Here is a 26235-nt window from a genome sequence, read left to right as displayed (position 1 = left end):
GGTACTCCACACACAGCAGACTAGAATAAACTGTCGCGTTTAAACACTAATATAGAGAACTATAGTATTGTAACCTAACACAGCCCAGACACAAAAGGGTAAATGTTAAAAGAATCAGAGCATTATTCCAGTCACAATATAGGCAGGCAATGAAGTCAAGGTTTTTTCTTTTATTTATTTTTTGGTTTTTTACTTTAGGTTCTGTCACAGCCTGAATTGCTGTTTCAGTTTGTGCCGTGCCCCAACCTGATGCACATTTTTTGGCGCAAGCTTAAAACTGTCTTGAATAATGGTTAGAGAGAGGTGTCCTGACACAGCCAGTCGAATCTAGTCATATCTACTCACAGTACGAATGCTCAAGAGGTTATCTGGATGTCGTCCCTATAAAGAGGTGGTTTAACATGTGTTTGATTCATCAGCATAGTCTCAAAAGGCAGTGGGCCCTATTGTATTAAAAGGTATACTTTTCTTGAGGTACTCCTGCCCATAAATTCGCTCGCAGATAAGTGGGCAGGGGGTCAGGTTAGCTGCCCTCCCCGTTAGACGAAGCCAAAAAAGCAGGTGGAGGCTGGGGAGGAGGAGACGAACTCTGACGCACAGCAGGGACATAAAGGATTGAGGTTAGATAGAAATCCTTTCCTTGCCGATCATTGGACGTATTGTTTATCGAGGGACAAATAAGATACTGGCTATTCGATTGACGATTTAGGTTAAGGAGGCGGTGTGGTCTAGTGGTTAAAGAAAAGGGCTTGTAACCAGGAGGTCCCCGGTTCAAATCCCACCTCAGCCACTGACTCATTGTGTGACCCTGAGTAAGTCTTTTAACCTCCTTGTGTTCCGTCTTTCGGGTGAGAAGTAATTGTAAGTGACTCTGCAGCTGATGCATAGTTCACACAGCCTAGTCTCTGTAAGTCGCCTTGGATAAAGGCGTCTGCTAAATAAACAAATAATAATAATTTCATGTTAGATTTTCGAAATGTCACATTGTTCAATTTGTCAGTTTTTCGTTACGTATATGGAAAACTACAGAGCGGTGTAATTCAATATGTTAATGTAACATTATTCAGCAGGTTTCATTCGACTTTATGAAACAAAATAAGTTAATTATATAGGGTGAGGCAAGACTTTTGGCTGTACAGTACACTTCTCGTTTCTAGGTTTTCATTGTGGCTGACATCCAGGTTTGCGGTCTGTCTTGAATCCAGCACTCCTCCAGCACAACCACCTGTATAAATAGGATCCTAATTCACAGGAGAATACTTTCCAAGCATTATGGGTGGCAGGTCACAGTACGCCAAATAACTCTTTGATGCCTTACAACAGTTCTATATTAAACAAAAGCTCTTATGTTTTACACTGTATTATAGTTTAGAACTGTAAAAAAATGTGTTGCATTACATTTCTTGTTTTAATCGGAGTGATTGGGATCTTTACAAAAAGCCAACTTCAAAGTTGCCACCATTGTTTTCATCTTGTGAGCATTTCAGATAACAGAAGCTGCTGAGCTAGCACTGGCCACCCAAAACGCTCACATTGTACAGCTATGGAAAAATGGGTGCAAAAAATGGGTGCACACTGGATTTAAAAATCACTTAAAATATACAATTCTAAGGCATACAACTGTATAATTTCAAAATGATAATAAAAAAAATACCTGAGTCAGGTCTTTGGATCACTGAGTTAGTAATATCCAAAATTGGGACAGACCATAAAGCTCCAGCCAAAGTTTTGCCTCACCCTATAGTATTAACTCATTTTGCTTCATAAAGTCGAATGACAGCTGCTGAATGATCTTGTAGTTTTCCATATAGTTAATGAAAAACTGACACAAATTGAAAAATGTGACATTTTTAAATCTAACATGAAATACTGTACTACTATTATGGCTTCCGGTAGACTTTTGCAATATCAGAGTTCTTTAATTATATGATGTTAAATAAAAGATCTAAATTATGGTATATAGTTTTTTTTTCTTTTTAAATGATGTGGTTCTCAATTCTGCCCTGCTGGGTTTTGTTCCAACTGAGCTCTCAGTTACTTAATTGAACCCTAATTGAACTAATAATTTGCCTAATCTGAGCTCTTAAATTATTTTAAACAGATGGAGATGTCAAGTTAAATATAAAATTGTATAAGGAACTTGAAATCTCCAATTTCCTATAAGCCACACAATTGAAAAAGTCAAACTAAGCAAATTGTTAGTTCAATTGAGGGTTCAATTAAGTAATTGAGAGCCTGGTTGGAACAAAAACTAGCAGGGCAGTGGTCCCCCAGGACCAGGATTGAGAAACACTGCTCTAGGCGATGCAAAACTATTCCTGTAGGGTTTGCTACGTTGGTTTACAGCTTTTTACTTAGCACTTGTCACCTCCGGGAGGGCAAATGTTATAACCAAGAGATTTTAAACTGGTCCTTTGGGGAGCTCACTGTTTCATTTGCTCATGTTTATAAAGATGCCTACAAGCAAGTAGACAAAGCTAGCTAGCTCTCCACCCTTATATAGGGGTACTTGCAGTTTTTGGTTTTTTTTTTTTTTGCTTGACCAAGGTTAACCGTTATTTTTGCACTTAACCTTTAAATTACTTTTTTACAGCGCCTTCACTATGTGTTTACCATGCTTCACTACAGTTTGCCCTGCTTTTACCTCGGTATACCGTGATCCGTGATTGGCTGATTTACTGTCAGTGTCACGGCCTTCAGTAAGGACACAGCGACAGACATTTTAATAAATGGCTGTTACTGTCGACTCGCTTTTGTCTAGCTCCAGTTAAAAGAGAATGCCTGCCTGCCTGCCTGCCTGCTTTTATGTTGAGAACCGATACCTATTATTTTTTTCGTTTCCCCCTGACTCTACTTGTTCTTGCACCTTTGCAAATTCGACATCAAAGCCACACGCCTTACTGTGTGTTCCAGCTAGGATTTGTCAGGGCTCCGTTTTTAAAAACAACTCCTCAAAAACCGTCAGCCAGCTGTGAGACAGAGCTCCACTTTAGTCCCCTAATAGCCCCCTTGGATGTCAACTTAATCCTTTAACTATGGAATCAGCATGTTAGTTTATCGTACAAACCATACAGTTACATTACAGCCGCCTGTCATTATCTGGTTCTGTCGTGCACCACAATGCACAGCTCTGGCCAAAAGTTTTGCATCACCCTATAGAATGAACTCATTTTGCTTCGTAAGGTCGGATGAAACCTGCTGAATAATGTTACATCAACATATTCAATTACATACCGCTTGGTAGTTTTCCCACATACTGACAAAAATTAAACTGTACTACTATTATGGCTTCCAGTAAGCTTTTGCAATATCATTTTGTAGTTTCTTTGATTACATGATGTTAAATAAAAGATCTAAATTATGTTCATGTAGTTTTTTGTTTTTTTAAAATACGTCTCAATTCAAAATTCTAGGGGGACGCTAAACTTTTGGCCACAGCTGTCGATCCAGGACACACAAGGGCACACAGTGCATGAAGAGTTCGTTGGCCACTTTGAGCCCCTGTTGTTGAAATTCAGTACAGAGCAATAATTAGTTGAGGGTATGATGACAACAACAACATAGACGACTGTAACCTGTGAGAGTTACTCTATTATCTGCTCCATATTTTTGACTCAGGGATAACATTAAAACCAAGATTTTTTACAAGAGCATACAATGTAATTTTTGATAGCTACAAACAATGGTGAATAGTTTTTCAAACAAAGCAACGCAAAGAGGTCAACCCACCTTTTAAAAGCCCGGTATATTTTAGATAACATACAAATGAGACAGTAACTTTCATTAGGAAGCCTGGTGCTGTGCGACTGTGTTACCTGAGACATTGCTTTCGGTATTTATTTTCGGTTAAATACTCGATAAACATTGCTGTTGGATGCCAAATGCGAAGGGGGTTTGCAGCTCGTCAAGGCATGACAGCCTAATGGAAACCGGGCCAAAGTTCCTTAATAAAAAAGTTATTGTTCTTAGTGCTGGTCTTCCCTGCTGCTGGAGTATAGTTCAACCTGTATCCTTTTTTAAAAGAGGCACTTTTCCCACAGTAGGGTGGTGTAAATGAATTCTAGGTTCAAATCTGTGTTAAAGACTACCTCGGCTCATAACACTGCATCCTCCTGCATTCTGTGTGCACCTGGCCTCTCCCAAGCATTGATTGCTAATTGTGTACAGCTGTGCTGTGTTGTGTGTGGTGTGGTTAAGTGTACACAATCAACGCTAATTAATCTGTGACCCCCAGCAATATTTGATAATGGGACTCTTAGGTTCTGTTCAGGGTTCTGTGTATTCTACTTCATTGTAAAGAAAGAAAGAATCAAAACAAACAAGCAAACATTACACAATGATGTATTTTCTTCCTTCTTTCCTTTTTTCATTTTTCTATTACCATATCATTTATTTTATAAGACAGGCCTTGTTGATTCCCCGGTTTGTTTACATTCTCCACACTCAGACAAACATGCCCAATTCTCTGGCCCCTCTATCAGGTATAGAACAGCAGTGTGGAACTCCTTGATTTTGTGTTCCCTCCCCCGACACTAATACAGGAATCCAGCAAGCAGCACCTTTGTGTGGGCATGTCCCCGAATCTAACCGTCCCCCACAGCCACATACCGCAGTGCTGCAGGAATGCTGCCCTGTAGAGATACTCAAACCCTCCTCGCCCTTGGACTTTCCCCCAGGGGATCTCCAGACTGACTGGCCTTGTCAGGGCTTGAAGTAGAGACCCTTACAGAAAAGTTTAGAAAACTAAGCCTAAGAAAGCCGAAGCTGAACCATTAGCAGATTACAGCATAACCAGCATGATCATCAATGAACAAATACACAGGTCCCAAGTCTGTTTGCTGTGGATGGGGGTGGGTGGGTGGATGGGGGTTTGACAAGGATTAACTTGACCTAAATTATTAAAATTGCATTTCGAGTCAATAAAAGAAAACAACAACATCTAAAATGATATCATTTGCAACTTGAATTAAGAACCCACCAATGAATGGAGTGGAAATGCAATCATATGTTGATAACAACAAACTTCAGTTTTTTTTTTTTTTTTTTTTACATTGCCTAAACAGTAATCTTACATAGAAGTTTTATTTTGTGGGTTGTTACAATGACTGACGCGGGTCTGTGGGCTTGAATGTTAATTTGCGGGTCTCACCCACATAATGCGAGTAATTTGGGTGATCTGAAATACTAAACAGGGTGCTATTGCCACCTACAGCGTTACAGAACCATTGCATTGCCACTGTAGTTCCACTGCATTGCTACTGAAAACGATGCAGCCGAGTTAAATCAACACATAGATACAATGTATAATGATGCAGTAACAACACCAAAAAAACTAAACTAACTGGAATGGAAACAAGGTCTTCCTGGATCGAGGATTTTAAAACACTACCAAGAGAAATAAGAATGAGCAATATTTCAGATCCCTGGTTATTTTAATGAAGGGTACTGAGTCAGAACAGAGGCACAGATTTCCAGAGCTGGGGTTGGTAATAACAATGCTGTCTTTAATTAGATTACCGAGGACTTGACCCCCCCGACCCCAAAGTGTTTACTACACCTATTGTACTGAGACGTCTGATTGGATTTCAGATTGCTGTGCAATACACCGTGACGGATCACATATTCGAGCGACTGCCCAAGGCAGTCACGCACCCAAATGCTCGCGTTTTAAACTTCACTTTGCACGGAGCAGGAGTTTTACGTAATCTATCATGACCAGAAGCTAACCTTGCACTACCTAAGGCAGGGGTTAAGGGCCTTTTCTTGTGAGGCTCCAAAATTATGGAATGCTCTGCCTTACAAAAGCATAATTGCTTTTTCCTTTTTGAAACAAACCTTGCACTGAAAAAGCCAGCATAAAAATGATTCGTAGTGCCCGCCTAAACACATGTATAGTGTTTTGAAATGGGAAGTATTAGTACATTTTCTTTTGAAAGAGTTTGCTTCGGTGCGACACTTGGTACCAAAAACAATCTCTTAATGTTATGCAAGAAGCAACAAGCATCTTTGAAATGAGAAAAGCTGCATTATTTACGTAACTCAATTCTGTTTCTTGCACAAAACCCTTTATTTTTTTCCCTTGCCCAGCAAAATAATGTTCTGCATGTGAAAAATGCTGGCTTGTGAGGCTGGATTTAAAAAAAGAATAATATACAGGGGTGGCTAAGCATTGTACAGATTAGCAATGTGTCCTCAGGTGTCTTCTTCAAAGCGAAGACTTCTTGGATCCTGCCGTTTTGACAGCGGCAAACCATTTCTCTCTCCCTCGCTCTTGCGCTAGGCTCAGACAGGGTCAGCGTGCAGAATGTGCTGCCCTGGGGCAGAGAGATGATATATGGCTTCTTGGAGTCTCGCCCACCAATCCATCTGTAAAGCCCAGCGGCTTCACAGAGCCAAGTTTAGACTCAAAGACATGTGTTGCACTCTGCTCACTTTTACTTGTTTTATGGTCTTTTTCTTACCTTGTCATTTATTTTGTAACTGGGGCGGGAGGTGGAGGGGATGGGGGTGGGGAGAGTGTTGGCGTAGGTTTTAAGATGCTGTCTCTATTGCTTTTGGTTATGTATCTGTTGTTGGTTTCTTAAGGGACTATTTTAAAGTAGTTCTTGCCCAGTTTGAGCGTACATTGCGTCTTGTGTTTATCATATGACTTTGATAAAATGTTTCATCTGGGGATACGAACGTTTAAATAAAAAGGCATTCAGATAAATAGTTGATAATAATAGAAAATGACGTGGAGGGCTGCTTTGGATAGTGTGTTCAGATAATTGGGGGTCAACTATATCATAACTTGTCCTGGTAAACAGTTAGAAGTATAAAAAAGATATTCAGGTAATAAAGTCCTGCACCTACTACACATTTTTCTATATTCTTTTTAGCATCTTGTTTTCGGTTTTATCTTTATTCTCGCTTGCCTCAGCAGACACAACACACATGAGCTATGTATACACAGAGGTGCTCCAATATTCAAAGCAGCCAGCGTCAGTCAGCGGCTTGTCGAGTTACAGCATACGTTCTGACATGCCTGTTCTTTTGTCCTATAAGCCTGGTGGAAGGCACTTTTATGTGAAGGTTTACAAAACTCCAGGAAACTCAGAAACCCGAAACCTCCGAGTTTTGGATCCAGCTGAACAGAACGAAGCGGCTGCTGTGAAACAGAGCTCCAGTCGAATCGCCTGTCGTTGAATTTATCGCGTTAATCTCCGTGTTTCTACATTCTGTAAGAAGCTGCTGCAAATTGTGATTTCCGATTCATTGGGGGTTTCAGAAAGAGGGGGTGAAATAAAATGCATTTGATTTTTGTTCTACATGTTTCAATACCTAGGGGTTTGTTTTCCACTGGGCCAGTTGTATTTAGAAAGAAGACATATTGGCTGCTCCATTTTATAAAAGCTTACCATAGTAAAAGCATAGCAAAGTGTAAAAAAAGCACAGTGAAAGCATAGGTAATAAAAAATAGCGAGGTACGGTAAAGCATATTAAAAAAACATGGCCAGCCTGGGTAAACTATGGTGAATGCATATTATAACCATGGGAAAAGCATGGCAAAACTGCTCAAATACTGTGCAAAAATACCACGGTAAAACTATAAGGAAAAGCCCTCAGTCATAGCATTCACTGCATTCCCTAACCTGCGTGCTTGTAATTAAGACTTCTGGGCTACTACAGTACATGGCACGAAGCCCTGTCTTAAAAGGGATTCCTTTGTAATATATAACAATCGCCAGCTTAATATAGCACGGGCTAGTGGATCCCAAAAAGAGTGGAGGGTATCAAAGCTAAAAAGGTGTAAAAACTGCATGAAGAGACATGGAATGGAATTATTTGTTTGCAGTCCCTGCGTTAACCTGATAGAACAAGTCTGGGGGATCAACTACAGTTTGTTTTACCAGCATAAAAAAAAACAAAGGCTCTCTTTTTTAGAAAAATGAAATAATGGTTTCCCACATCACAACAGCTTTCTGTTAATTTGGCTGTTCCAAGGGTTCCAGGAGAATTCTCTTTTGCATATCAACACCCGCAGACATGGAATTGTTTCTGTCATAGTACGAAGATGGAATCTGATCATTTTTCTTTCTCCAGTTGTACAGATCGCATTTGGGAGTTGCTTAGAACCTCCTGCCAATGCTTCTCCTTCAGTCCACATTAACAAACAGATACATGTCTTGTTTATTCTGTTCTTTGATCTCTGTGTGCTGCTGATTAAGTCTGAACCACACGTGTGTTTTTTTATTGTGTTGCTTGTACTTTGTCTTTTTCTTGCTTTCCAGGACCCCCTTGTAAACAAGGCCTCGCTCTCAATGGGTAAATCTCCTGGTTTAATTAATTTAATTAATTAATTAATTAATTAATTAATTAATTAATTAATTAATTAATTAATTAATTATTACTAATCAAACATCAGAGCATCGATGTTTAGAAATACTGAAAGAAGTGGAATGAGTTCAATGACAAATGTTTCTACTAGAAGTCATTCTCAATGTCTTCAGTGTCAGCATACTGGAAAGAGTCGAAACGTCTGAGATGAACTCATGAACTCAGAAGCGCTAAACCGATTGCAATGTGGCTCAGTGATAAAGCTGAAAAGGAGAGCTGTATCACCCCTCTCTCTTGTATTATTACTTGTACTGTAACACTTGAAATGTATTTGCTTACGATTGTAAGTCGCCCTGGATAAGGGCGTCTGCTAAGAAATAAATAATAATAATAATAATAATCTAAAAGCCTGTTTTTCTTTTAAAGCCATAACCTTGATCAAAATACTCAGCCATCCGTCAAAGGCAGACGCAAGCTATTTTAGGGAAATATACGACAGGGCTGCAATGTTAGGCCACCTCCTGTGCCTGCTTGACCTTTCACCTTTCACGATGATGTCATTTCGCCTGGGAGGATAAAACCAAACCAAAATAAAAAGCGTTTCATTTAAGACAATCAAGAAGATAATGTTTTTTAGGTCAGTAAAAAAAAGTTTTTAAAAAAACAGTCAAAAGTGTTATTATTCGATATGTTAATATGTAAATTGTTAAGATTTTTTTTTTGTTGTTACCGATCAGCATTCTCTAAACACGGTCGTCTGACACCACCACACTGAGATCTGTTCATCTGATCTAAATAAGCCCCTCTTTGAGTTTCACAGATTTCTACAGACAGAGAGACTCGGAATGCGGTTCACCAATTCATTCATAGGGATTCCAAAGTGTCACAATCTACATTCAAGCAGACCAACGATTCAGCAAAGGTCACTTCTCTCAGTAAAGCTGTGGGAACACGAAACCCCAAGTCTCCCCTGGTGTGCCGTGCAGTGGCCTGAAACCTAGTCTCCTGAAACCAAGTTCTAAGCCACAGCTTTACACTTCACATAGACACTGAAAATAGATACTTGATATACTAAAATGCTATTTTTATTATTATTATTTATTTTTTAGCAGACGCCCTTGTCCAGGGCGACTTACAATTGTTACAAGATGTCACATTATTTTTACATACAATTACCCATTTATACAGTTGGGTTTTTTTTACTGGAGAAATCTAGGTAAAGTACCTTGCTCAAGGGTACAGCAGCAGTGTCCCCATCGGGGATTGAACCCACGACCCTCCGGTCAAGAGTCCAGAGCCCTAACCACTGCTCCACACTGCTGCTATTCTGCTATTATTATTATTATTATTATTATTATTATTATTATTATTATTATTATTATTATTATTATTATTATTATTATTATTATTATTATTATTATTATTATTATTATTATTATTATTATTATTATTATTAAACCTTCATTTTAATAAGAAATCCCACTGAGATTAAAACCTCTTTTTCAAGTGAGACCTAGCCAAGAAAGGTAGCAGCAGTACAAAACATATTACAACACAAAAATAAAATACTTTTAAAACACAGACTCAATACAATCAGTTAGTGACACTCAATTAGTGACAGGCGTAATCACCTACTTAAAAAAGCACTAACTCTCAATCAGATAAACATGCAGCTGACTCCTGAATTGTAAAGTTATTTGGGACTGTAACTTAAGTTTAGGCTGTAATTCATTCCGAGACCATGGAGCAAAATAAGCAAATGATCTTTTAGCAACCTCAGTACGCACTCCAGGACCTAAAGCGGTCAACTATTTCATTGCATCTATTAAACCTAGTAGCGGAATGGCCCTCCAGGACCAAAAGAGGGCACACCCTGGTGAAGTGTACTATAGTAAAAGCATACAAAAGTGTAGCATAGTGAAACAGTAGAAAAGAAAAGAAAAGCTAGCATCGTAAAGCAGGTACAGTAGAGATTAAAGCATGCTTAATCCAGGCTATACCATGGTATGACGGGAAGCGTGGAGTAGTTTATACTCATGCATCTGACACTGAAGGAACACAAAGCCACTTTTTCAGGAACAGCGGCTTGAAACCTGGTTCCAGGAGACCGGGAGACCTAGTTTGAAGTTGCTGTTTCAAACCCCAAGTCTCCCCTGGTGTGCCGTGCATTGGCACTGAAACCTAGTCTCCTGAAACCAAGTTCCAAACCACAAAGCAGCTCAGTGTTCCCTCAGCTTTAGTGTCTGCTTAGGAGACTGGTCTAAAGCAGTAGAAGGTGGCAGTCCTTCAGGGCAGATTTCTGAGGTTCACAGACTGTACTGCAACCGCACCCACGCTCGGCCCACCCCGTTCTATATACAGTCCATTGAAATGATTATTCTCAAACTCAACTCATATCTTGTTATTTCACGTGGCTGCGTTGCTGCTGCTTCAGACAGGACCCCTCTGGGGGCAAGATGTTTATCCCAGAGGGTAAAGGCTGTGCAAAAATAAATAAATCTGAAAAGAAAGAGAAAGTTTTCTCTCCAACTCCGTTCTTCACGCACCAAGTCCCCGAATAACAGCTTGGCTTTTAAGCCACCGTAGTTTTCCTCTGATTTACAGCCGATCAAATAACTAACAAGTGTTCCTGTACTCCAACAACTGTTCGTTGGCTGCAGCATCAAATGAAACAAGCACATGTGCATTTCTGCTTGAGCAACTGCCAAGCTGACTAGCCTTGATGCAACGCGCTGATTGAAACTATGAATTTATAACACCCACTTAACCAAGACTCTTTCTGAATGTCTTGTAGAGTCAGAGAGGGAGAGAGGGGCAAATCTTACACACTGGGATATGGAGGTAGCTAATATTGACATTAGCCACCTAATACTGGCAAATGTTTTGTTTTTTTTGTTTTTACTTTTAAGTAATGTTCTGTCCCCAGTTCATTAAATGAGTTTGTGTGTGTTGGTCATATTCCTATGAATGAATGAATTAGTAATTTAGCAGATGCTTTTATCCAAAGCGACTTGAAGAGACTAGGTGGTGAACTACACAACTGCTGTTGCAGTGTCACTTACATGTTGTTGAAGCCGACACCCTGGGGTCCTTCAAGAAGCTGCTTGATGAGATTCGGGGATCAACAAGCTTCTAACAACCAAACGAGCAAGATGGGCCGAATGGCCTCCTCTCGTTTGCAAACTTTCTTATGTTCTTATATCTCATGCAAAGGACCAAGAAAAATAGAAAGAAAGAAAGAAAGAAAGAAAGAAAGAAAGAAAGAAAGAAAGAAAGAAGTTTGGCTAGTAAAATTACAGACTCAAAGGGCTTTTTTTTTTTTATCCTTATCCAAAACCGCAGAATTGTTCAAAATTCATCAGAACCCAATTCAAACATTTGAAAGTAATATTAAGAGCAATCCCTTTGGGGTGTCCAGCCGGTATTAAGTGAACAATGCTTTGAAAGAGAAACATGCAATTTAAGGAAAGGGAAAACAATTCAATGATGATGTGTCTTACGTAACGGCGTACAAATCCCGAAATGTGTTGCCATTTATACAGACATGTAGCTTGCCAGATGAGACGATGCAAAACAGGGCTTTACTCCTAATTCTCCACTCCACAAACAATACAAAAGAAAATCAGGAGGTGATGATGATGTTTGCAAGTCGGCAAATGAACATCTGGCCAACAGAAGACATGCCAGGACCTGAGCCTTTTGAAAACTTCTATGAATTCCAACTGGAACGTAACACGTTTTTACACACCCCTAGTTTCTATGTTTAGCGCTATTGAGTGTTTTAAGGTTATGGATGGATGTGGGTTAAAACTCTGGGACACTGAATGTCGGACGTTCCACTTTAAAAATGTGAAGATCACTGGGCTGTTTTAGGGTTACAGAGCAACAGAGCTGTGGAATATGGTATATCTCCGGTCTTCCAGTGTTCCACTGTACCAGCAGAACAGAACAATCCAGGAAAATGCCTTGGAACTTGGAAGAAACGGGGGGAAAAAATCTTGGTCTGCTTTACAGTGACCCTCAGCGGCTTCCCCTCAGTGATCTGTCAAATTATCAAAGCAACAAAACTGAATCGGTGTGCTTTTCAAGAACTCAAGACTTAGCTAATCTCTTTAAACCTTTACAGCAGAGAAAGTGATCCCTGACTGCTGACAGCAAAGGGGTCTGGTATGAAGACCACCTTTGCAGGCAGTAAGATTGAATGAGAAAAACCTGTCACGGGGCTCAAGCCTCACATCCGTAGTTTTTACTTTTCGTTCTGTAGTTGAGAATAACTCTCGCTGCTTGAATGAATTAGAAATGATTGCATTTAATAGATTTCAAACTTTGGAGAGTTGCCAGTGAAACAAGCACAACTGGGTTACATTGAGCGTCTGCTGTACTCAGTAATTGTGAATTTAAGTGTTTATGAGTGGTGCTGGAGTGACTGCACTGGAAACTGAGAACAGTCCACTCTATTTATCCAAAGAGCAGCAAAAACACAAGTAGTGTCCATGGAAGTTTACCCACAAGCTCTGCAGAAAACATGCCTCAAGCATGCCCTGGGGTGAGGGAGGAGTTCAGTCTCCATGCCTCAAGCCTGCCCTGGACTGGAGAGAGGGAGGTAGCAGTTCAGTCTCCATGCCTCAAGCCTGCCCTGGACTGGAGGGAGCACCCTTTCTCTTAGGGGGTTGAGGGAAGGAGGGAACAGTTGAGTCTCCATGCCTCAAGCCTGCCCTGGACTGGAGGGAGCACCCTTTCTCTTAGGGGGGTGAGGAAGGGAGGGAGCAGTTCAGTCTCCATGCCTCAAGTCTGTCCTGGACTGGAGGGAGCACCCTTTCTCTTAGGGGGGTGAGGAAGGGAGGGAGCAGTTCAGTCTCCATGCCTCAAGCCTGTCCTTGACTGGAGGGCGCACCCATTCTCTTAGGGGGGTGAGGGAGCAGGGGGCAGGGGGCAGTTCAGTCAGTATTTATGACACAGACTGACTTCAATGATACCCATTAGTGCCCCTTGGGACCGGTTTACTTTGTGTTTAAAGTAGGCACCTGTCCACAGGAAACAGGACTGAGACCACCAGAACTTAATCTCACACTGAGCCTCAACAGCTAACCAGATGGAAGTCACTTCCAATCACTGTTGGTACTTGAACCAGCGACGTCATATCCCATTTCCACACCACAAGGACATAAAGCAACCCAAGCCATCTCTTCCACAGAGGAAACTCCACAGACATGCATAAAGTACAATGATTATTTAATCAAGTTACTCTTCCTCCAAAAAGGCATGCTGTGACAAGCGATTGCCCATTTTCTTCAACCATTACTAATAATATGCTTTTTTTAAGTGCTGCTACGGCTTTAAGCAATCATTCTCACACAATGAAAGGATTTGCAGATTTTAAAAAAAAAGCAATGCAAGATAATAGCTGTCTGTAATTATTGTAAACCTGCAGCTGTCGCATCCATAACAAGCACTGTATATATAACAGTGACTTCACTCAATATTGTAGCAAAACCTACAGCATTTATATCAGCTGAGCTGACCCAATGGAATGTGATGATTTATAATGTGGGCTAAAAAACGGATCATGTTTATTAATGTAGACCGAAATTACGAAACAAGAAACTTACTAGACTTTAAAAAAAAAAGTATTTGTATTTGTTTCATTGGCGTATCATGCTTACAGGCATCTGCCCCAAATAATAAAGATTTAAGCCAGGCGCGTTTAAGTGACTTTTTCCCAGGAGGTCGCATCGGTCGTAAGCAAGCGACAAGTGTAACTTTGTAAAAATTGACAGCTGCGATAGAACAGAACAAGGCAGACAACAACTGTAACCCTTGATTATAGACTGTTAGAAATGTTTACGCATTTAATTTATGCGTCCTGTGTAACTTTAAAGACACATATCCATCGCTGACATGTTTTCCTAGACACCGACTGTATTATTACATGTAATACATAGTGATTTAAATCGCTTATAAATAGAACTGGGCCGTGTAAAACGAATTGTTGGTGTATAATATACAACTGGAGACGCACATCTTAAAATAACGTGTATGCTTTCGCTGTGGCAAGCGGTTTAGACAACGGCATGGTTTTTTCCGTTATCATCTGAGAGAGAGAGAGAGAGAGAGAGAGAGAGAGAGAGAGAGAGAGAGAGAGAGAGAGAGAGAGAGAGAGAGAGAGAGAGAGAGAGAGAGAGAGAGAGGAGGCAGAATTGATTGCTTTTACAACCTGTTCTAGCTTGAAATTGTTATATTTTTAACTCGCTAATTCCTGGTTTGGCACTGCAGGCTATATATATATAGACACACTGTTTCATCATTTCACACATGCTTCGCCATTATTATTATTATTATTATTATTATTATTATTATTATTATTATTATTATTATTATATTCGTAGTATTTTTTTTTACTATTATTTTATTTTAAACGGGTGTCGTCGAGAAAAAAAAAAATTACAATTAAAACGCAGAAATGTAACTACCCAGCCTGAATAAACAAACCCGCTTGATATCTGAATAACTGAAGCGGAACCGAAGCTGCGCGCCGCTTCACTCTGTTGCTGTTAAATCCTTTAAACTTGCTGGTACGATAAAAGATTAATTCTAACAACGGTATCCAAGGCAACGCTCCCCAATCTTTTACATAGCCTCGAGTCACACACACAAACTTAAACCATTCTTAAGAGATTTATGTTATGTGCAAGTTCAAACCAGTAGTAAGTTTTATCTCTGTGCAGGATCAGAGATATAATAGCTTTTAAGCTCTGAAGAATTAATAATAATAGCAACGACAACAACAACAATAATAATAATAGGCCCTAATAATAATAATAATAATAATAATAATAATAATAATAATAATAATAATAATATTTTTTAAAAAATTTAAACAAGCTGTGCATTTTATATAATTTTACATGTTGGTATCCCCAGTGGGATATTTCTATCTAGAAATATTAATAAGAATGCTGATTCTACATTTTAAATCACATTACGTTATAAAAGTTGAAAAAAAACTTTTTTGATAAAGGGGAGGGGGGCGACAACTGTATTTGCCTTCAAGTCTCACAACACAGAACCGCATTCATTACTATTAATACATAAATAAATAAATACATGAATAAATAACTTCAAATGTGCATAATTTACCCGCTCTTGTAGTTGTCGTGCCTGCTTGCAGTAAAATGATGAGCAGCGATATTCTTCTGCAAAAAGCAGCCAGTTTGCTTTTCCACCGGTCCATCTTAAAAAAAAATGTTTTTCTCCAAACCGGATAAAAAGTTATATAAAGGCAGGGTAAAGCTGTTGCAACCTTATGTAGCCATGCGTGTGGTAGGGGGGAACAAACAAGGAGCGCAGCCTAGCACACGAGTGTGTTCTCCCGGTCTCTGCCTCTCCCTCTCCTGATTTGAAATCCCTCAACAGTGCGTTGAGAAAAGTCCCAAGACCAGACAGTCCTCCAACTCTTTCTAATGTCTCTCTCTCTCTCTCTCTCTCTCTCTCTCTCTCTCTCTCTCTCTCTCTCTCTCTCTCTCTCTCTCTCTCTCTCTCTCCCCCACTCCCCCGGGACGAGTGTCAAAATGGGACTCAGGGGGCTTTACTGATGAACACTGGTGCCCCACGAGGGCATTTGATATAAATGACTCCCCCGTCTCCAAATCGTACATCTTTTCACCACCAGCCACCGTTACAGATCTTGTTGCTCAAGTATTCGTATTCCTTAGCGCATTTCATTGAATCGTGTTCGTTTAGGCTGTGTCTCAGAATTAAATGCTTATTGAATCAAACTAATAGAACATTCTATCAAATACAGCGTGTCTCCTGTCTGAAATAATGGCTACTGTATAGAGATGCGATGAAGTACTATTATTAGTAGTAGTAGCAGTAGTATACTTTTGAGGTGTACCAATAAATCATTCATTATAAAACTTTCCAAGTTTGAACTTTCCTACCCTTTCAATTAATGACAGCTATAATTACAGTTGGTTTGCTTGTACATGCACACATTAATTATATTCGTTTTCAGGTGTGTATTGTGGATTTAAAAAAAAAAAAAAAAAACGTTATTTTTCAGATAATAACTTTTCCAACAAACTGTACAGTAAACAAAACAAAACTAATACAATATCACCTCAAGCCTGAAATGTTTTGTTTTCCATTCAGAAATAAAATCTAATATGCTTTACCAGACCTCTCTGTTCTTTACAATGCTTCCCTATGCTTTACCAGACCTCTCTGTGCTTTACAATGCTTGCCTATGCTTTATCAGACCTCTCTATTGTTTTACAATGCTTCCCTATGCTTTACCAGACCTCTCTGTGCTTTACAATGCTTCCCTATGCTTTACCAGATCTCTCTGTGCTTTACAATGCTTCCCTATGCTTTACCACACCTCTCTGTGCTTTACAATGCTTCCCTATGCTTTACCAGACCTCTCTGTGCTTTACAATGCTTCCCTATGCTTTACCAGACCTCTCTGTGCTTTACAATGCTTCCCTGTGCTTTACCAGACCTCTCTGTGCTTTACAATGCTTCCTTATGCTTTACCAGATCTCTCTGTGCTTTACAATGCTTCCCTATGCTTTACCAGACCTCTCTGTGCTTTACAATGCTTCCCTATGCTTTACCAGACTTCTCTGTGCTTTACAATGCTTCCCTGTGCTTTACCAGACCTCTCTGTGCTTTACAATGCTTCCCTATGCTTTACCAGACCTCTCTGTGCTTTACAATGCCTGCCCAGGCTTTACCATGCTTTCACTGTGCTTTATTACATTGTGCTGTGCTTTTACTATGGGTAAGTCCAAAGTAAAGTAAAGAGTCAAACCTTCTCCAGTGTAGCTTAAGAAAAAGACAACCACATGAAGAATCTTACAAAAACACAATCACAACAAATGGGAGCACACGGGACTTAAAAGCACTGAAAGTATACATTTCTAAGGCATACCGCTGTATATTTTCATAAAGATGACCTAAAGCAAAAATACCCGAGTTAGGTCTTTGTATCACTGAGTTAGTAATACCCAACAATACCCAGACAGACCATACAGCTCTGTACAAAAGTTTTGCATCACCCTATAGAATTAAGTCGTTTTGCTTCATAAAGTTGAATGAAACCAGCTGAATAATGTTCCATTAACATATTGAAAAATTGGACATTTTTAAATCTAACATGAAATACTGTACTACTATTATGGTTTCCGGTAGACTTATGCAATATCATTTTGTAGTTTCTTTGATGACATGATGTTAAATAAAAGATCTAAATTATGTTCACATAGTTTATTTTAATAATTATATCCACAGCTGTACAGCACATATATTACAGTTCCAGTGCAAAGTTTGCTGCAACTTTCCTAACCCAATAACTGAATCACTGTTAATGTTTCAAAACTAGAATTGAACAGCTCCGAAACGACAGGCTCATTTGGAAGCATTATTAATTTCCATTAAATAACATGACGGTGCAAATGACTTTGCATCGGAGCTCAAGCTCAGCCAATCTACTGCTAATCAACTGTATTTCCTAAGCCATTAGCCTACAATGGTTTGCTGCTGTGCATAAATGGTGGTTTTGTGGGGTTTTTTTTCTTCTGCTGATTAAGGCATCTTCTAAGTTGTTGGTGTGGACAAATACAGTAAATGATCACTGAAGCAGTATTAGAAGTCAGCAGTTTTCCTTGTTTGAAAGTCAACCAACCCCTGGCTTGGTGTCCCCTATTGGTACCCTGTCTGTTAATCTTGGAGTCTGACCTGCATTCCATACAGGTTTTAGCAGATAGTTACCAAGAGAGGGTTAGGAGTCTGAGCTTAGTGTCAGAAATACTTCTCGTTCCTCTATTGTGTACATACACTCTGCAAAGCCCCGTGCAAGCTGTTCAGGGCACATTGCTTCCAAAGACTCATAAATCAATGATGTAATGCTGAGCCTATCAATGCAACGCACTGAAGAAATCCTGGTGGGCACACAGCACTACCAGCAATGGCAACACAATGCATCTAATACAAATATTGCATGGTGGCACCCTTATGAAAGTTTCCCATTGTAAAAGCATAGCAAATTTTAATAAACGCACAGTGAAAGCATAGGGAAGCTGTGTAATGACCAGCAAGGTATGGTAAAGCATATGAAAAAACATGGCAAACCAGGGTAAACTACGGTAATGCATAGTATTAAGATGGGAAAAGCTGCAGAAATACCATGGTAAACTCTTATAGGGGCGACACTGCAATGGGATAATAGAGTGTACTGGTTAATACCATTGTGCAAAAAATCAAAATATGAAACCTTTCTACAGACTGTACAGGTCATTGCAGCCTTCCTTGTTCTGCCATTAAAAACTGTGTTAAAAAATGTTAAAGAGATTTAATGAAAATGTTGCACAGTTGGTGTTTGCAAAAAATGCCGAACATGTTTTTTTTTTTTTTTTTTTGTAAAGGCAGAACGTGCTTACAAGAGCCCACCCTGACCAGACCCTGTTTGATCGCTTGAAAATGTCAGTGAATTCCGGAAACCTTTTCTCTTCCCAAACCCCACCCGTGTTAGTTACCTCCCCGTGGGTTGCATTTAAAGAGAGCTGCCTTCGACGTCTTCTTCTTGTTGCTTAGGATCATTCTGAATATCGTTTTGCTGTTTCAGTCGATGCATTGCGAGTGATATTTTAAAACAGAGAAGTTTAACACACCCCTTCCCCCCCCCCCCCCCCCCCCGCAGTACTCTGCCCCCCAGTGGGTTACAGCATGTCGATAACACTTTAATTGTGTCTCAAATTACTATATATTTTCATAGTAGTTACTGTAAAAACCTTTGTATAAGTCTATTTACTAGGTATTTTTAGGGAGTCCTAAAAAAGGGGGAGCGACTTACACACCGGTGTGACCTATAGGCTTTTTCCTGAAATTTTTCTCAAAAAGTGGGGGGGAGGAAGGGGGGCACTTATACACCGGTGCGACTTATACACTGGTTTTTACTGTACTTAGTACAGTAAATATATGTGTACTTACACATAATTACAATGTTATTATGAATAGTTACAATGTACTTAATGTGTAAATCTTTTTGCATGATATATGTAAGTACACAATTGTATCAGGGTTAGGGTTAGGGTTAGGTTTAGAGTTAGGGTCAGGAGGGTTTGGGTTAGGTTTAGAATTATGTTCAGTTAGGGTTAGGGTTATATCATGCACAGAAACGTACACATGAAGTACATTGTTACTATGCATAATAACATTGTAATTATGTGTAAGTATTAAGGAATGAAGTGTTTACTCAGTCCTACTCTCCTGTGATAAGCAAATCCTGGCTGTTCCGAAGGTTCAAGCCAAGGCATATTCCAGTTTATTAGATAAAGCGACGGGTGCATTTAATGCTGGGCAAAATCTCTTCCAATTAACGTTTAACCCACAATTCTGCTCGACCACCACAACCACAAAAGACGTGTGTGCAACCTAAAGGCATCTCTGCACAGGCGTGGAACACCAAAATGATCATTTTCTTTACCACTACACCACTGTAATTAACAACATATCTGCAACCTGTCATTTTTATCAGACCCTCTCTCAAGAGTTTACAGCAGACATACTTGACCAAGCTATCGCCCCCAAACTCCTTCAGGCGAGATAGAAGTTAAACTTCCTATACTTTCAGCTTGGGCATTTTCACGAAACAGCTGAACCAAATAAAGGTCAAAAACACCATAAATGCTGTCAGATATGAAGAGGCAGGAAATATGTGATGTGATGTCTAAACGGTTAAAACGATGGTGTGGTGCTGTGAGTGCTGTGCGTTATCATGTTGTGTTCTGAGCACAGCACATTCAGCACATTCACGTGAGAAGTGCTTGAGATGCTTTTCTCAAAAGATAATTAGGACGCTGTTATGTCTAGTTTGAGGCAAAGCTGCTTAGTTAAAAACAACCCCTTATAAGGGAGTAAAGTTCTAGAAAGTTCTATAATCATGACGTGTTAATTTGCCTATTTGTTGCTATGCTAATCAAGTATAAATATTGTGCTACCTTGTCAATAATCAAGAGAGAGAGTGTGTTCCTGTGACCATTGCTGCTCTTCCCTTGCTCATTGCATTAAAGCTTCTTGAAACTGTTATTCAAGTGGAGTCATCAGTCATTTCATATTAAACAGGATTTTACCAACTACAGATAAAAGAATCTACAGATCTAATTGGTCTCAGCTGCACCCACAATCACGCTGTAACATAACCTCTTTTTTTAAAGGATATTTAATATAAATTTTAACATTTGCAAACGTTTGTAGTAGGGTAGGGTTATGAACTAAGCAAATGAGGTGGTATATGAATTACTTATTGTGATCAGAAAATACATGTAAAATGTAAGTCTCACATACTGACAGGCATAGGATTACCAGATTTCCAGAGTGAAATGTAGAATGTACATTGCAATGCAGTGCTTGGTTGATATTATTAACCAGTGATTATATTAAGCAGTTTTCACTGTATGGTATTAAAATAGACAGTTGTTGTAACAAGTCATGCGAACGATACTGTTTAGTTATTTATTGGCCCGTCTTAGTACAGCTATGGCCATCACCCAATAGAATAAACTAATTTTGCTTCAGAAAGTCGAATGAAACCTGCTGAATAATGACACCAAATTGAAAAATGTGACAATTTCAAAATCTAACATGAAATACTACTGTACTACTATTATGGCTTCCGGTAGACTTCTGCGATATCATTTTCTTTGATTAAATGATGTGAAATAAAAGATCTAAACAATGTTCCTATATTTTTTAATTATGTCTCAATCCTAAAATTCTTGAAGATGCAAAATGTTTGGCCATAGCTGTACATAATGAAGACTGAAGCTAAGGGCTGCTATGATTGTATATTTGACGATACACCATGTCCAGTTTAGTGAACTTCTATCTTTCTACATCTGAGATGCAGAGACACTGCAGTCCTTCCACACAGCTTAGTGTTAAAGGAGGTGCAATTACTGAACCTGCATCCCACAGCAGCTCTCTCCCACATTCAGGGATCCCACCAGCAAGATGCCACCTCCCTACTCGAGCTCTGATGATACTCGTTCTCATGCAATTTTCCTCTCCTCTGGGGCGCTGACATTTTTATTGTTAGTTTACAAGGCTTCGGTACAGCAGTAAAAATGTCAGCGTTCCAGATGAGAGGAAAATTCGCTGAAATCAACACATTAATATATGGATTTATTAAGTGACGATAAACACTTCTCAAAGGCAATTACAAGTACAAGTAACAGCACATTCCTGCTCACTATCCCTCTCCCTCAGTCTGCGTCAGAAATCGACTAACGTGGATTTATCAGTGGCATTAAGTGCACATTGCCCCATACATAATGAAAAGCAGCTGAAACCACCAGAAACACACCTGGAATTTTCCCAAGCAGTACCTTGTAGACCCTGCGTTCTGCCAGAGTGAGGTTTTAACCTGTGAACCTTTGAGCTTGAGGGTTAATGGTGACCACGAATTAGACGCACCACACCACAGAAGCGCGACCTCTGCATAATATCGGGGTGGCCCTTCTTTAGACGCTATAGCGGACGGGAGTCGGTGTGGTGCAGGCTGTATCAGATCTCTTGCTAATTGTGAGATTGTGGCTCGTTCCTCCAGGAGAATGGCCCACGATTGGGTCAATAAGGTGGTCAGAGGATTGCGGCCACGAGTTCTTCCCTCGGCCGCTCTTTTAGTTACGGGGTCTGTCTTAGCCAAGCGAGAGGTGATTAAGTCACAAATGAAGAGGAAGAGGAGGAAGTGGGTTCTAATAAGCGAGTCTCCGGGGAGTTTAAATTGCTCAGCAGGGATACAGGACAATTCCTCTGCGATTACTGCCTTTAAATTCTTTCAGGGAGGTTGGGGTGGAAATAAACCGGGAACCCTATTCTCCAGAAGGGCTCGTGAATGGAGTCAAAGCTATCATGACTGTTCCTTGGGAAACAGTAGGGATTTGTGTGCAGTCTTTGACAGCGGTTGGCCCGTCCCTATCCAAATCTGACAGGTCTGCCCTTTTACCATGGCAAAAGCTTAGTGAAAGCATAGAAAAGCACAGGTAAGCATAGCAGAGCTCAGAGTGGCATGGTAAAGCATGTTAAAAGCATGGCAAGCCATTGTAAAGAATGGAAAGGCATAGCTTGGGGAAAACACAGGACGACCTTTGTCAGGGACTCTCTCTTGTCCATTGTGAATGAAGAAATACAAGCAATGCAGTGAATACATGTAAGCGATGGTATTTTCCAAGCTAATGAAGCTGTGTCTCTTGGGAGTCTGCAAACATCATATAAGGGTTACAAATAATAAAAAAGGTCTTGCATTCTTTCTGATGGCAACCAAGAGACAAATGAGCTAGCCACTAGCTGGTAAGTTTCCTCTCATTCATTCTAAAGTCCTTGGGGTCGTCGTGTCGGCTTGGAGAGATTTCTCACAGGGGAGTGTTAATTGCATCATTAAGCTGGGTGGACTAGAGACCCAATTAACGTGTTTAGCGCAGCCCTCTAAATAAACTGGTCAAACAGCGCATGAGACTGGCACGCAGAGCACAGCCAGGTAGTGAGGGAATGGGGGTGGGGGTGGGGGTGTGGGGGTGTGGGGGTGTGGGGGTGGGGATGTGGAGAGGGGGGGCAAAGTTTACATTCCCCACCTCTTATATAAACCATAGCTGTTGACTGTGAATTCAGCTGCCAGATTGCCTTTGTGATGCCGGGAGTTATCTAAAAGAGAAACTTTGGGATGGGTCTGAAATTTCACAGTATCTTTTTAAAAAAAACTTGCGAGAGAGAGAGAGAGAGAGAGAGAGAGAGAGAGAGAGAGAGAGAGAGAGAGAGAGAGAGAGAGAGAGAGAGAGAGAGAATTCAAAAACAGCAAACAATATTCTTATGTATATGTATATATATATATTTACCAAATCACAATATGATTTATTATTATTATTATTATTATTATTATTATTATTATTATTATTATTATTATTATTATTATTATTATTTGTTTTTGGTTGCTAAGCCTTTCTTTTGTCAGTTTGTCATTATCTTTGCTAACGTGTCCAGTCTTGCTCCGACTCTCCGCTGTCAACATTCCCTGAAATCCCATCCCTACCGCCGCGAGGCTGCTGCCACATTCCCCTGCCTGACACCCCTGACAGCCTGGCCCCTGACTCCCTCTCACACCTGTCCACTCGCCCTGCAGGCACAGCATCCAGCAATCCCAGCCAGATCATCCCTCTAAAGAGAAAGCCCAGTCACTTCCTCCATTTGCCTTTTTTTGTTTTGTTTTGGACTGTTCCCTTTTATTTTTTATGCAAGCTCATAAATTATGTCAGAAAGTCTTGCATTTACTGAAGAGCTGTTACCTCTGCCAGGTTCAAAATGCTGGTTATAAAGAGCAGCGCTTCAAGGGGAAGAAAAAAAACACATGTTTTTTATATTTTCACATGAGGTAATGCTGTTTCTTGCTTGTTCCGTGGCTGTTGTTTTGCTTTGATCACCCAAAGTGTTTCGAAATACATAAAAAAAAAATTTAAAAAAAATGGAGCAAACTTTACATTCTCTATTCCTTCTGCAGCCAGGGGCATGAAAATATAAAATTGCCTCCTACTCTTGAACCCAGAAATACTTAGAAATAAAATGCTTTGGCATCTGCAGACAGTAATCAGCGCTGCAGAATTCAGCTGAGTTGGCAGTCTCTGCATTCTCTCTCTCTCTCTCTCTCTCTCTCTCTCTCTCTCTCTCTCTCTCTCGCTCTCTCGCTCTCTCGCTCTCTCTTTTTCTGCTTGGGAGGAGTCCTGGAATAAAGAAAGAAAGAGGAGCAGGGAGGGGGTGGTGGTCCTTCAGGCCAGGGTTATTGACATTACAGGTACTTTGTGAGGAGCTTCACACAGGGGTGTATTGTGTTAGAATATTTTGCACCTGCATTAGTTCCCTGTGACTATTAAACTTTACACAAGCATGTTTTAAAGTCGGCAGCAGTGTGGAGTAGTGGTTAGGGCTCTGGACTCTTGACCAGAGAGTTGTGGGTTCAATCCCCAGTGGGGGACACTGCTGTTGTACCCTTGAGCAAGGTACTTTACCTAGATTGCTCCAGTAAAAACCCAACTGTATAAATGGGTAATTGTATGTAAAATAATGTGATATCTGTATAATGTGAAATAATATATAATGTGATATCTTGTAACAATTGTAAGTCGCCCTGGATAAGGGCGTCTGCTAAGAAATAAATAATAATAATTTAAAGTAAGGACTTATCAAATGCAAGCGCACATTATATTTTTTTAATGCATTTTTATTAAACCGAGCCTATGAAAAGGAAAATAACCACCCCCTACTGCCTACTGCCTACACTGTCTGAAAGAATGTCACGGCCACTGCAAGCCCCTCACCTTTCCACTAAATTATTAAAACTCACAGGATCCCAAATGCTTTTTCTCCTCGCTCCTTCAAGATCTCACGAATAATTAACCAAGGGGGACGCGCTGCGTTTTTAGAGAGTCCATCATGTTATCAACTGGGTAATGGAAGTATTTTTTTTATTTATTAAGAATTAGATTCGATTTGTTTGCCTTTTCAAGCACAGAACTCTGGAAACATACTGAGCGACTCCACTGAATTGCGACAAAGTCGCTGAAAAAAGACATTTTGTCGAAGAGCTTGTCCTCTTAGCTCAGCTATTTGCACGAGCGCACAAACTGCTTTTATATATTTCTACACACAGTACTGTTTTTATACACTTGGATGTTTCTATTACTAATGTGAACAATTTGGATTGGAACAAAAGCCACAGAGTTGCATAAAGTTACAAAGCTCTCCCCCAAACCACTGAAATGAACGCCTCATCGGTATTGATAGATAATCAATTAGGGGATTCTAGCGTGTTATAGTGATAGTGTTAAATGCATGATTGTTTAACCCTTTCAGGTCCTGCCTTATCTTAGTGCCATGTGGGTAAATCGCATTGGAACCTCATGGGACTCTTGGGTCCCAGTCTGTAGTGTATAAATATATGTAAAAAAAAAAAAATCCTGTTCTGTGTACTCAGTAAAGGAGTTCCTTTTTGAATAACTTAATTTCGCATTCTACAGCTCGACAAAAAATAATTCAGGACTGAAAGGGTGTGGAAGAATACAATTCAAGAAGCAACTCTTAGCAACCCTTTAAGTGATCAGAACTATGCTCTGCGGACACCAGGTGTCCTGAAACGCAGAGCCAACGCAGGGGTTAATTCCACCGCAGCGATTGAAAGCAATTAACACTGGGGCTGACATTTGTTAACGTTTGTGAAGTTTACAATCGCCCCCCATTGTAATCCCCTGCGTGACGTCCGTTGACGCTGCCTGCTGACAAAGAGCTGCTTTTGGGCCGTCTGCTCCGAACTGCCCTAATGTTCCTGGGGGTGTAGCTATTAAAATGTTTTTAAAACAATGGCTCTCTCTGTCTCTCCCTTTCCGACACCCACACACTGAGCTCCCGAAAGATGACCGAATACCCGGCCCATCCCGATGCTATGGACACAAACTTGCAAAAGAATGCCCCACCCCCACCCCCCCCCCCACCCCCCCCCCCCCCCCCCCCCTTAACCAGCTCCATCCATCTTCAACATAGCGGTCCATTCACAAGGAACTAAGCAACAGCAATAACATGTATTCAATCTGAAAACCCTTCGACACATGCGACTGGATTTTATTTTTCCCCAGTGATTGACTAGCTATCGTTCCCATTGTAAATCCCATTGCAGCGACTCAAATATTGTGTTCAAGTGCATTCCGCTGGGTTTAGGAGAATGCTCTTCTATTCTAGCTGCCAGTCATAAATGTCTGCAACACAGGCCAGATCCAGCCAAAGTGTCTTTATAGAAGTAAGATCTTTGACTTATCAAAGTGTTCCACTCACACGTGTTGCAACTTTGCAGGTGTCAAATAATTTCCTACAGATCAGTTT

At 40.2% G+C, this 26235-nt stretch overlaps 1 protein-coding gene across 2 annotated transcripts in view; it reads right to left on the bottom strand.

The window, feature by feature from the left end:
- LOC117970876 (collagen alpha-1(XI) chain-like) overlaps positions 1–15823 on the bottom strand; it is a 133857-nt gene extending 118034 nt beyond the window's left edge. The window contains exon 1 of one of the 2 annotated variants that reach the window (XM_059007210.1): positions 15454–15823. In XM_059007210.1, coding sequence (XP_058863193.1) covers positions 15454–15547 — 94 coding nt within the window. In that variant the 5' untranslated portion in view covers positions 15548–15823. The remainder of the gene's footprint in view (positions 1–15453) is intronic. The other variant, XM_059007211.1, reaches the window with a different exon arrangement.
- Between the last annotated feature and the right edge of the window lie 10412 nt (positions 15824–26235).

The sequence above is a fragment of the Acipenser ruthenus genome, chromosome 34, assembly GCF_902713425.1.
Source record: "Acipenser ruthenus chromosome 34, fAciRut3.2 maternal haplotype, whole genome shotgun sequence".
NCBI classification, from domain to species: Eukaryota; Metazoa; Chordata; class Actinopteri; order Acipenseriformes; family Acipenseridae; genus Acipenser; species Acipenser ruthenus.
Note: the sequence above shows the minus strand (reverse complement) of the source record. Positions and strands in the feature narration are given on the sequence as shown.